The 13945-nt window shown below is 40.6% G+C and overlaps 1 protein-coding gene across 1 annotated transcript in view; it reads right to left on the bottom strand.

Moving 5' to 3' along the window:
• LOC145432362 (dynein axonemal heavy chain 5-like) overlaps positions 1 to 2209 on the bottom strand; it is a 58959-nt gene extending 56750 nt beyond the window's left edge. The window contains exons 1-4 of the mRNA XM_080309145.1: positions 2201 to 2209; positions 1660 to 1898; positions 480 to 627; positions 268 to 360 (exon numbers count right to left, since the gene is read on the bottom strand). Of these exons, the coding sequence (XP_080165271.1) occupies positions 268 to 360; positions 480 to 627; positions 1660 to 1898; positions 2201 to 2209 (489 nt within the window). The remainder of the gene's footprint in view (positions 1 to 267; positions 361 to 479; positions 628 to 1659; positions 1899 to 2200) is intronic.
• Positions 2210 to 13945: the final 11736 nt, after the last annotated feature.

Raw genomic sequence — 13945 nt, 5'->3', positions numbered from 1 at the left:
CTGCACAAGAATCCCGCCCCCCAAATGTTTTTAAATGTTAGCAATAAAAATGCTGATGGCAAACAGATGCATATGCACTGAAAAAACAGGATTGGTGTTTGCACTGAACAGGACCACCTATCAGTTAATTCAATATATTACTCTTTAAACTTTTTAAATGTTTTCATTTCCTCCAAACAATTTTCCAAACTTGTATTTTATTTGGAATTTATTATATCAAATAAAAAAGAAAACACATTGAATTAGCAGCTAATGATTCGTTTGTACATCAATCTCTTCTTTATACTTGAGTAGAGGAGCCTCCATTATGTTACGCAGCTTGAATGTATCAGTTTCCACCTCAAAGGTATGGCCAGTCACCTGGATACAAAACAGGACAAATTACAGCTATTATCATTATCATTAGGTTCTGGTGATGACTTGATTTCAGTCAATAACATTCAGTTGCAGTGCTACACCAGTGGCCATGTTTCACTAACCTCCGTTATCCTCTTCCAGTGCCGGGCCATCATTGCTTTGTTAGTCATGAGTTCCAGCAGGGGGCAGCACTCACTGAATTCATCAATCGTTTTCTTCAGATCCTGAAAGGCCTGCCACTCTTTCAGAGCACGAGGCAGTTTTCGACACCTGGTAGTTCACAGGACGTGACAGTCAAACTCATATTTATTGTCTTCTTTCTAAACTACACTTTAGCTTTGCTGAAGTCAAGTAAAGTTGACATGAACTAGATTAGATGTATAGTTGACATTTTGTTTGTTAAAGGAAAAGTATTACAACACACTTCAAGTTTGGTATTAACGCTACAAGAGTCATTGGATTGGACAACTTGTTGAGTATCCTTCCTTACTAGCACAGAGCAAAAGTTCATGCATCAGTGTCTGTTCATAGCTTCACTCAACCAAATCAACACCTCCACAACAGATAGCTGACATTTCTGCCAGAGGAAACAAATATCCTCTCTTCTTCAGCTCTGACTATAGCTCTATATTTTCCTTCTGACTGCTTCTAATGTTTATCTAGATTTTCATTGTCAAGTAATCCCTTCCAGCTATATTAAAACTTGTTCTTAATTTCTTTAGGTAAAATAAACTAGCCTGTAGCCTATTAGCCTCTTTCCCCTTCAGTGTCTATTTGACACATGCTGGACAAATGTGACCACATAAAGGGCAAAGATTAGCTTTGCATTGTGAGACTGAAATATTAATGCAGTGTTGATGAAGAACAGGAAGCTTTGTTTCTGCCACTGGAAAAAAAAACAACTTTTTTTGTTGTTATGTAAAACTTTTGGGTTAGTATTTCGAAATTATAACATCTCGAAACAAGTTTCCATATTGTAGCAAGTGAGAGGAAGCAGTTTCTTTAATGCCTGAAAATAAGAGTGATGTTTATGGATGGACTAATGAAAATCATTTAATTTAATTCTGCTTTTTTTTTTTTCTCTTTGTGATGTCACCAATTCCTGCAGTAATGAGAGGGCTTGATTACACAGTATGAGAAGGTTATTTTCTCACATAGTCAGTTTTGTTTGTTTCCAGTTCAGCTTCTTTCCTGAAAACGTCTCCTTCTTCATTAACATATTTTAAGCTCATGTTACTACATCTACAGTTAAAAGAGTTCAACAGTTGCTTGAATAAAAAACAAACAAATAAATTGCCAAACCTCGTCTGAAAGTCGAGCAGCTCATTATTAATCTTCTCGATGCAGATGTCAGCCCAGAGGATATCATAGTAGCCATTACCTGTATCGATGACATTGTTGTAAAGGCCGTACAACTTCTGCAGCAGAGCCAGTTGCTTCCTAATCTCCAATAGCTGAGGATGCTGGGTAACAGGAAGTCCAAAGAGCTCTTCGCCTCCCGTGTAAGTGATGTACTTCCTGAACAGGTTGTCAAATCGATTCTGAAGAGGAGAAGAGCTACGATTAGGTACAGCTTACGCTCTGATGGACTTTAAAACATTACACATTTGAGGTAAAACATTTGCAATTATCTGAGTATAATTTATACAGAATAAAAAATCTGTCTTTTGCTAACCATGAAATAGAAACTGTAACAGTATAATAATAGTAATAATAATAATAAAAATATAATAGCTCTTTTAACATCAGTTTCAAGTAACTACTTTTCTGAGGCATCAGGTCAATGCAGGATCTAAATATTTACTAACTGACAGAGAGACAAAATAATTAATCACTAACCAACCTGGAACATGATCAGCCGGTCACTGGCATCTTGGGGTGCAAGTCCCACAACCATGGGACCATCCTTAAACAGAGAGGGAAAAGTGTCATTTTAGTAGCTATTATTAAAACTAACCTTAACTGTAATTAACTGAGCATTTATTTGTTGAATTAAAATAAAAAGTTTAATTGAAACAGAGCAAACAGCCATAGATACTTTACCTTTTCATAATCTTGATAAAAGTGTTGGCAGTCTTCCAGAAAGGTCTCCACATTGCTGACCAGTTCTTCTCTGAAGTTTGGCTGCAAGGCGACCAGCTCGTTCTGCACCTCTGTGCTCCGGGACAAGAGCTTTTCCCAAGTGTAGCGCAGAGTATCCACTTTTTCAGCCTCCTCTTTAGCCACTGACAGTTCATACTTATGGAGCATGGCATAGGACTCCTGTGAGGAAAAATAAGATACTAAGTCTTCCACCTGACAAAAACTAGAATGTGCAAATGTGTAATTATTTCTTTCTGAGCTTCTTGTACAGACTCATAAAGTCAAACAGCTAAAAATGTCTCTTTCCCACTGTGTGTATTTGTGTGTATAAAAAGAGCTTCGATAAATATGTGATGCTGTGGTTTACCTCTATGGGCCCAACTTGAAAATCAATAGATATCTGGTGCTCTCTGATCTCCTTCAGTGCGGCCATGGCAATACGAATATCATCCAGGTCTTTGATCTGTCGATTCAGTTTCTTTCCTGCTTCATCTACAAAAGCAAAAATGTGCTCCATCTCTGAGCGACATTTCCTGTTACAGTAAAGTCCGTAGTCCACCATCCAATTCTTGATTTCAGCAGAGAGGGACATCTTTAAGGGTGCTGGCAGGAAGTAATATGAGCATGCAGAGAGCATCATTTAACTTGCTGAAAATCTCAAAAATCTCATTCATGCCGGTTTTAAATTTGTAACTTAATAAGACCTGTGAATAGCGCCAAGGCTCCTACAGCAATATACTCTGGTTCAGAGTTTACTTCCAGCTCTAGATCTCGATAGAAAAGAATCTGGCTCTCAAACTCCGATAACAAGGGACTCCCCTCGATAAATCTGTTCAAAACACAAACAAAAATAGCACTAGTGCGATGTCAGATAAGCAGATTTATATAGAAACCATACATTTCAACGTACTTCCTCATGGTCTCTTCACGGTCTTTCCTCCAGATGTGATGGTAACGGCTAAAGTGATGTAGAGCGGTCACCACTTCCTGCACATTAATATCAACAGGAGAATATGAAATGAAGTGCACTTATAGAAAAATAAAAGACATTTATATTCATTAAATATACAGAAATATAGATGAAAATATCTGTTGTAAATGTGGGATAAAGAAATATAAAAAGTGTATGGCATGATTTAATAAAAGACAGCTAAGTTTGGATTAGTTTCATATAAAAAATAGCTTAATTAAGTGCCATGTACCTTTTTACTGGAGGTGATAGAGGTGCTAAGTACAGAGATTAGCTTGGCTATTTCCTTGTTCTCAGACACACTCTTGTAGTAATTTCTGGCTTGGAACGGGATGGCCTGGATCATAGAAGCTGACATGTCTGAGGTACTGCCATCTGAAAATGACAGAATTTCACAGAAAACACATTGAGCAGAAATGATGGACATTATTCTTCCAAATATTAACTTCTGGGCTTTTAAAATAATTATATGTTACAGGTCTTTTTACAAGAGAACATGTTAATAATGGAATTACTTCCATTTAGTTTTTCTCTCTCTGTATATATAATTTCTAAAAGTAAAATGTGCTTTTCATAGTGGAAATTGATTATCCCTGCCGCTTTCTAATTAAATATGTATTTAATTTGCATTAAATATGAAATTCTTGAATATTTTCCTCCCCAAGCAATATTATGTGTTTCTGCCCCTGGTCAGATATTTGCTTGCTCTGCTGAGCTGTAAAATCGAGTTGTAATTGTATGCTGAAAACAGCAAATCTTAAAATTTTAAAAATGAGTGAGCTGACACAGTTGGGAGCTGTTGAAGGTCTGAGGTTAAGCTATGAAAGTGATAATGTTCTCTATTACCAGCCAAGCTTCTGTATGTTGTTGCTCCGTCCTCTGTTTCGCTCTCAGAGCTGTCTTGTTTCAGTGCTGCCATTCGCCTTTCATTCATTTGTCTCTGGAAAGGGGAATGTAAAACCTCCGGGTTTATTTAGTACACTGCTGGACCACGACAATATTAGTTTAAAAAGAGCAGTTCTAACAGTTTATTACAGTTATCAAGCTAAATGTCACAAATTGATTTTTCCTTTATTCACCTTAGATATCCTTTCTTTGCTCCACTGGCTGACTCCTTTGCTGACACTGACTACACACTCTACAGCGCGGTTTAGAGCCTGTTGAACCTCCTCCAAAGCTGGAACCATGACAATGTTAGGGATGGAAAGGGTCATGTTTACTCTGAAGATTGCATGGTGATCGCTGCTTTTGCCATGGCTGGTTGGGTCACTTGCAGCTTCAGAGGGAGAGAAGGGTAACACACATAAAGTATTGGAATAGACATTTTATGAGCTTATTTTAAATATTTTAGGCCTTTACAGAAATATAGCAAACAATTAAACAAGACGCACCAGAGAAGTGTATGAGCGAGGACGTATGTATGCGCTTGCGCAACATCTCAAGGGTGTTGCGTGTCACTTTGAGCAAGGCATCCACATTACGGTGGTTGAAGTAGGACAGCAGCTCCTGGGCTTCCTGCTCCATCACTTCCATCAAGTCCCTCTTCTTCTTCCTCCTCACCAACGGAGAAGAAGGACCAACACTAGCAGAACGTAGCAGCGTGTTTCTGGAGAAGAGACGCTCGTCATCACCTAAGAAGGTGACACGTTTACAGTCAATACGAACACCTTCAGCAACACTTCACCTTGAATAAATCAGCATTATAATAAAAGTAAAAACAACAAGGTCCTAAAAAAGGTAATCCCCTTTCCTTTAAAAACCTTTGAACTGCCTTTTTTAACTTGTCTCTTACAGCATTGAATCATAATTATCACACTGTATTGTGTTTGATCGTGAAAGGAAACTGTCAGCATACCTTCACTGTCATTGTGGTCTATGGTCTTGCTCTCTGTGCAGCTTTCTTCCTCAAACTTCTCCACCTCCTCTCTCTGATTGTGGTCAAACTCTAGCAGCATGTTGATCAGTTCATTAGCTGCCTCCTCCACCAGTGAGCTCTTCATGTTCACTTTCTGGGCTTGTCTTATGCAAAGGTCCTAGACACATGCAGATATACAGTTCAGTTCAATGTCATTAATCTTTAGAATAAGAAATAATGTTTAAATACAGAAAAAAGTATTTTAAATGTGTGAGAATTACCAAAACCACTTAATAAATATTGATAGCATCTTTCAGATGTCTGCATAGTTACACAGACTTAGTAGAGCAACAATAACCCAGCGGATACTTTTATTTTATTTGTCTTCGTTTACCCTGGTGGTTTGAACAAACTCCTCACAGGTCACAGGCTCATCCTCTGGCAGGACACACAGGTTGGATATGCTCATCTCCTGCAGTACTGCTTCTATTCTAAACTCCACCAGGTCATTCACTCTGTCCATCAGCAACTCAAGATCAGCTAAACAACATTTTTTGCTTACCCAACACTTTGTCGATGCGGTCGAGATACTTGTCAATATTCAGAGATGTCCAGTTGAGGGAGGTCAAACCCGGTTGTATAGCCTCATCCACCTGTCAAGTAAGTCATGTATGGTATGATGATGGTGATGCACTTTGTAAGCAACCTGCTGTGACAGTCAGTCTCATACCTGTCACCAGTTTAATGCTTAGAAAAGATTCATGACGAAACCAAGCAACAATAAAAAAGGATCTAACATTTTTTTGTGTGTTCTTCTGACTTACTAGAGACAACTGAAAATAAAAACATAAAATCAAATGAAATCAAATAAAATGAGTCCTATTTTGAACTTTTATGTAATCACATGACGCTCGATCATGGGATGCTGGGTTGGACTGAAATGCAGGACTTTGCAGAGAAATATAAAATCAAAACAAAGCTTTATTAGCTAGCACTGGCAAACATAATTTAGCTAACTGGAGCGCGCACAACATGAAGGATTTGACATCGACATGATAAAGAACAGAGGGAAACCATCCATCCTTAGACTACGATGACTGAGAACCTTCACAGACACATCCATCCATCCATTTTCTTACCCTTATCCGGGGCTGGGTCTTGGGGCAGCAGCCTAAGTAGAGAAGCTGAGACCTCCCTCTCCCCAGTCACCTCCTCCACTACCCAAAGCTCATGACCACATGTGAGGGTAGGGACAAAAACTAACTTTGAGTCAAGCTCAGTTGCTTTGATCTCTTGCCCAAGATGTTGATTTTTTTTATTTTTACCAAAGTTCATTTTTTGGGTTAAATAAAAAACACTTTTTTGGACTTTAACCTGTGCCTGACTGTCCTTTACTGTTCGGTCAATCACTCTAGGATTCCCAATCCCAGCCGGCCACCTCGCACCAAGGGCGCGTCTCCAGGAGACTAGTTCCAGAGCCCAAGCCATTCACATCCACCATATCTAGCCGCTACCTCTCAACACTCACACACTAACTCAGGCTCCTTCTCCATGAGAGAGGTGACATTCCATGTCCCAATTGCTAGTTTTGGTAGCCGAGGGTCGGTCCACTTACCTTAGCTACATGTGGCATGGCCAGCTGTTCAAAGACACTCTGAATCTTGGCACGCACTCTAGTGTTCTCGCTCAACATCAGCTGAAATGAGATAGATGCATGTTGGAGCATTTTTGCAATCACACAAAAGGGATGAACTGAATTTTTCAGTTGACAATAAAATGGGTTTTTGTCGATTTTAGTCATTTTAAAAAATCTGTGTGGAATTTAAACACAATTCCAGGATGTTTTATACTCCTACAGGGAGTGCAGAATTATTAGGCAAGTTGTATTTTTGAGGAATAATTTTATTATTGAACAACAACCATGTTCTCAATGAACCCAAAAAACTCATTAATATCAAAGCTGAATGTTTTTGGAAGTAGTTTTTAGTTTGTTTTTAGTTTTAGCTATTTTAGGGGGATATCTGTGTGTGCAGGTGACTATTACTGTGCATAATTATTAGGCAACTTAACAAAAAACAAATATATACCCATTTCAATTATTTATTTTTACCAGTGAAACCAATATAACATCTCCACATTCACAAATATACATTTCTGACATTCAAAAACAAAACAAAAACAAATCAGCGACCAATATAGCCACCTTTCTTTGCAAGGACACTCAAAAGCCTGCCATCCATGGATTCTGTCAGTGTTTTGATCTGTTCACCATCAACATTGCGTGCAGCAGCAACCACAGCCTCCCAGACACTGTTCAGAGAGGTGTACTGTTTTCCCTCCTTGTAAATCTCACATTTGATGATGGACCACAGGTTCTCAATGGGGTTCAGATCAGGTGAACAAGGTGGCCATGTCATTAGTTTTTCTTCTTTTATACCCTTTCTTGCCAGCCACGCTGTGGAGTACTTGGACGCGTGTGATGGAGCATTGTCCTGCATGGAAATCATGTTTTTCTTGAAGGATGCAGACTTCTTCCTGTACCACTGCTTGAAGAAGGTGTCTTCCAGAAACTGGCAGTAGGACTGGGAGTTGAGCTTGACTCCATCCTCAACCCGAAAAGGCCCCACAAGCTCATCTTTGATGATACCAGCCCAAACCAGTACTCCACCTCCACCTTGCTGGCGTCTGAGTCGGACTGGAGCTCTCTGCCCTTTACCAATCCAGCCACGGGCCCATCCATCTGGCCCATCAAGACTCACTTTCATTTCATCAGTCCATAAAACCTTAGAAAAATCAGTCTTGAGATATTTCTTGGCCCAGTCTTGACGTTTCAGCTTGTGTGTCTTGTTCAGTGGTGGTCCTCTTTCAGCCTATCTTACCTTGGCCATGTCTCTGAGTATTGCACACCTTGTGCTTTTGGGCACTCCAGTGATGTTGCAGCTCTGAAATATGGCCAAACTGGTGGCAAGTGGCATCTTGGCAGCTGCATGCTTGACTTTTCTCAGTTCATGGGCAGTTATTTTGCGCCTTGGTTTTTCCACACGCTTCTTGCGACCCTGTTGACTATTTTGAATGAAACGCTCGATTGTTCGATGATCACGCTTCAGAAGCTTTGCAATTTTGAGACTGCTGCATCCCTCTGCAAGATATCTCACTATTTTTGACTTTTCTGTGCCTGTCAAGTCCTTCTTTTGACCCATTTTGCCAAAGGAAAGGACGTTGCCTAATAATTATGCACACCTGATATAGGGTGTTGATGTCATTAGACCACACCCCTTCTCATTACAGGGATGCACATCACCTAATATGCTTAATTGGTAGTAGGCTTTCGAGCCTATACAGCTTGGAGTAAGACAACATGCATGAAGAGGATGATGTGGACAAAATACTCATTTGCCTAATAATTCTGCACTCCCTGTAGTTACATGCAGCTTTGATCATTTGGTTGTTCACTGTATGCATTTTTGAAATTTTAGCTACAACTGTGTGCTATGCTCACCTGTATTCTATTGTAGTGTTTCTTAAAGACGTCCTGTTTTTGCAGCAGTAGAAGAGCAAAGGGAGGGATTGCCAAATTCATCTTTGTCATGCAGTTCACCTCTCTGATCTGCGTCAGAATCTCTGGGTCAAAGTTCACAAATAACTCGCCAGTTTCTGGAGATCTGACCAGAAGAGAGGCTTGCAGGCCAACTTTGGCATCCTCCATCTGCGTTGAGGTGTTTAGTGAGGTTTATGTGAAGAGATGCAGGGAAAATGTGTGAATAAGAGGGGAGAAAAGATGTTCATTCAGTTTGTGTTTCAGATCCTCAAACTAATTTTAATATTAGACAAAGATAACCCAAGTATGGACAAAATGTAGTTTTTTCCAGCAAGAACTGCAATGATTCTTTTATCTCGCTGTAGAAGAACTTTGCCTCTTTCTTGTTTACAGAATTGTTTTAATTCAGCCACACTAGAAGGTTTTCAAGGACAAGTCATGGCAAAACACCTCAATCTGATTTAACTCCAGACTTTGACCGGGCCACTCCAAACCCTTCATTTTGTTTATTTATTTATTTGTCATTTCCACTTTATTTGTCAGTGACCAAGCAAAAACAGAACCTCTGTAGAGAAAGGATGCATTGTACCAGATTTAGCTGCTAGCTTGTTTTCATCTGCAGCTCCTGAGACGTTGAGACATTCATAGGTGGACTTCCTGGTGTTTTTCACATCTGTTGTCCTGCTACATAACCCAATTACACTTCAGTTTGTGCCACTTCAAGGCACAAACTGATGGCCAGACATTGTCCTTCAGGAGCTGGTGTGATATTGCTTTTATGAAATGCTGCATTAGTTTTGTGCTGGATGTCACTCTCATCAGTCCACAAAATATATCGGGGAGCATTAAGATGTTTTTTGGCAGATCTGAGTTTGGCAACAGTGGGACTGATTTGATGAAAGAGTTTTCATAGTTGACAGTTTAGTTTTTACAATGGGGTTTAGTGTTTTAGCAATTCAGAAAAACTCTAATACACCTGTGCTTTTCCCAGCAACTGAGGCTTTTACCCTGCACAGTTTAAGGTATGATAAAGCACTGACCTTATAAATGGCACAAAATACACATTTTAGCTGGGAGCTGGTCATTCACAGGGGAAAGGCTCCATTGTACAACAACAACAACAGTAGTAATAGTAATAATAAATTATTGTTAGTCAGGCAAGTATATCATATACCAAACATGCTTCCAAACTAATGACATTTTTTGCATTCTTCACATCAGGTCAAAATGTACTTTTTTTTAAAAAGTGACTGGCACTGCGGAAATGGATCTACAGCACCACTTAAGAAATTTTAAAGAACTTCTAACAACTTATTTACAGCTTGAAATACGTGTATGACATTTATTACACACAGATTCAGTGAACCCAATCCAAAGAGGAAGTCTGGAAGTCCGCCATTTTGAATGTAAAATGACATTTTGGCACAGTTTTAGTGTTTTCCAGGCATCGCTGGTTTACACATTCGCCTGCAAAGTGAGAGGTCACTGGTTAAATTCCATTTGGTTACTTCAGGAACTTTTTGGGGTTACTTCAGAAAGGGACATCTTCGTCAAAGCCATGTTTGTGGTGGAATTTTGATCATTTATCACTGGACATAAGATTTTCATCTCTAAAAATGTATTTTGTCCAGTCTGTCCCAAACTTCACACTTTTGATGACAGTCTGGCGACGACTACATGCCAATATCTGGTCACACATGGTGCCACAGTTCTCATATAACATTTTAATCAAGACTACCCCACTGTGATTGAAGCATTTCTTGCAAAACAATCATAACCAAACAAAACCTTTCCTGTTCTGTAAATGAACAGTAGGACAAAATGATTACTAGTCATTGCGGAAAGCACAATTAATGTTTTTGTTTACATCGTTGGAACGAGGAAAAATTCCCCCACCACAAAAACAGAAATACTCATGAAAGCAACCTGTAGTGCAAACACGAGGGCTGAATTTATTACTTCCTGCACTAGAAACCTGCCGATGTTGCTGATATGGATAGATCACCAGTCTTCCTTGTCTTTATCTTATTATCTCCTGTTGAGATGTCGCAGCAGAAAATGCAGCCTGGCCTGTTGAAACATTGTTTTTTTTTAGTGTTTCAACTGAAAAAATAGAATGCCTTTGATCCAAATGGAATGCATCTTGTGAAAAAAGGTGACATCTTGTGACATCACAAGATGATGACATAGATCCTTTGTTATGTCATCATCTTGCTGAGAGAAAAAACCCTTAAGTAGGAGCTTTGCTCTGTTAAACTTTAATGCTCAACGGACCTTGACCTGACAGCAAGCAAACCCTTTTTGGAGAGTTTTGAGAGAATTTTACTTAGCAATTCACCGACCAAGCCGACACATTTCACCATGTCAGCTCACCCATCCTTCAGCTCAAATGAGCTTGGATTAGTTAAAGGGAGCATTTTGGGAAAGCACTACAAGGTAGAGGCTTTCCTCGGAGAAGGGGGCTTTGGTATTGTAGCCAAATGTCGTGATACCATGACTAACCGAGCTGTGGCTATTAAAGTGAACAAGAGCCGCCCTGATATTCTGCAACAGGCGAAATTGGAAATTTTCATCCTGGAGCAGCTGCGAAGGTTGGATTCAGATGCCGCCAACATTGTTCAATGGGACGGCTTTTTTCACGACGGAGAGCGGGTTTGCCTGAAATTTGAACTCCTTGATCAATGCCTGAGGGACTACATATGGGACCGGAAAAACCACTGTCTCCCCATAAGCGAAGTCAGGCCAATTTTAGGTCAACTGACAAATGCTCTGTCCCACCTGGGTTCTGTGGGAATGGTGCACGCTGACCTCAAACCTGGAAACATCATGGTTGTAAACCGCCATGAGTCTCCCATCAAAGTCAAACTTATAGACTTTGGCCTCGCATGTCCTGCGTCTGCAGTGATGCCTGGTGACCGTGTAGGGACGGTTGGTTATTGTGCACCTGAGGTTATGCTTGGCCTTCCTTACAATGAAGCAATTGACATGTGGTCTCTGGGGCTGGTAGCTGTGGAGCTTGCTACAGGGCTGCCACTCTACCCTGGAAATGAAGACTATGATGTTTTGAAATTCATCATAGAGACTCAGGGTCAGCCACCAGATCATGTTCTAGACTCTGGCGTCTACACTGAAGACTATTTCATTGAAGACAAAGACAAGCAACAGCGCTGGACATTTAAGACTGACCAACAATTTCAGTATGAGACAGGATATGAGTCCCTGGAGACAAGATGCATAAAACTGACGCGTCTGGATGACCTTGAACAAATAATAATGTTTAGACGAGGACCAGAAGCTGGCCAACGCTTATTTGTCGGCTTAATTAAACAGATGTTGGCCTTGGATGCACACCAGCGGATAACACCCTCGGAGGTTCTCCGGCATCCCTTTTTCAGCCCTAAGAGTTCCCTGTGCATTGACATGAGTGCTGAAATATCACAAAACCCTGTGGTCTTTCAGCACCCTTCAAACTTGGAAAGCAAGAGATCACAGAAAATCAACTGCAGTTTTCAAAACTCGGTTGAATTTTCTCAGCAAGTATTCGTCCACACATCAGCCAGTCCATCATTCAGCTCAGATGAGCTTGAATTAGTTAAAGGGAGCATTTTGGGAAAGCACTACAAGGTAGAGGCTTTCCTCGGAGAAGGGGGCTTTGGTATTGTAGCCAAATGTCGCGACACAACAACCAACCAAGCTGTTGCCATTAAAGTCAACAAGAGCGACCCTGATATTCTGCAACAGGCACATGTGGAAATTTTCATCTTGGAGCAGCTGCGAAGGTTGGATCCAGATGCCGCCAACATTGTTCAATGGAACGGCTTTTTCCACGACGGACAGCGGGTTTGCCTGAAATTTGAACTCCTTGATCAATGCCTGTGGGACTACATAGGGGACCGGAATAAACAGGGTCTCCCCATAAGCGAAGTCAGGCCAATTTTAGGTCAAATCACAAATGCTCTGTCCCACCTGAGTTCTGTGGGAATAGTGCACGCTGACCTCAAACCTGGAAACATCATGGTTGTAAACCGCCATGAGTCTCCCATCAAAGTCAAACTTATAGACTTTGGCCTCGCATGTCCTGCGTCTGCAGTGATACCTGGTGACTTTGTGGGGACGGTTGGTTACTGTGCACCTGAGGTTATGCTTGGCCTTCCTTACAATGAAGCAAGTGACATGTGGTCTCTGGGGCTGGTGGCTGTGGAGCTTGCTACAGGGGTGCCACTCTACCCTTCGGAGAATGACTATGATTATCTGAAATTCATCATAGAGACTCAGGGTCAGCCACCAGATCATGTGCTAGACTCTGGCGTGTACACTGAAAACTATTTCATTGGAGACAAATACAAGCAACAGCGCTGGACATTTAAGACGGAAGAACAATATAAAGACTCTGTTCCAGGGACAGGACATGAATCCCTGGAAACAAGATACATAATACTTACACGTCTGGATGACCTTGAACAGCTAATGATGTTTAGACGAGGACCAGAAGCTGGCCAACGCTTATTTGTCAGCCTAATTAAACAGATGTTGGCCTTGGATGCACACCAGCGGATAACACCCTCTCAGGTTCTCCGGCATCCCTTTTTCAGCCCTGGCCTCTCTAAAAGGTTCCCATGTATCAACATTGAAAGACCATACTGAATCAGTCTCCAGCATGGCATCTTCCACCCTGGACAAAAGTGATAAAAATACAAACTGGGGTTGGAAAATGACATTAACAGCAAATTACAATGCAAAAATTAATTAAGCTGCTCCAAAAATGATCACTTTGGCTTCTTTTTTTAAAATTTTCACTCCCCCCACCCCAACCAGTCGTGGCAGAGGGCTGTCCCTTCCTGAGCCTGGCTCTGTTGAAGGTTTCTTCCTTTTTAAAGGGAGTTTTTCCTTCCCACTGTCGCTAAATGCTTGCTCATAGGGAAATCTTCTGATTGTTGGAGTGGCCAAAACTCTAGGGGAAGTAGCAATTCTTGTGAAAATTTAAAAAAAAAAGCCTACCAATCTTCAAAGCGCAGCAGTGGACACCTTACCATCACATCAGTCCTTCAATCAGACCTAAAACACCACCTTTACAGAAATAAATTCCATACAAATTGGAAATAAATTGCGTAATAATTGTTGTTTTTGATTGTTTATAAATATA

Source organism: Astatotilapia calliptera, chromosome 12, assembly GCF_964374335.1.
Source record: "Astatotilapia calliptera chromosome 12, fAstCal68.1, whole genome shotgun sequence".
Taxonomy (NCBI): Eukaryota; Metazoa; Chordata; class Actinopteri; order Cichliformes; family Cichlidae; genus Astatotilapia; species Astatotilapia calliptera.
This window is presented reverse-complemented; position numbering and strand designations above follow the sequence as displayed.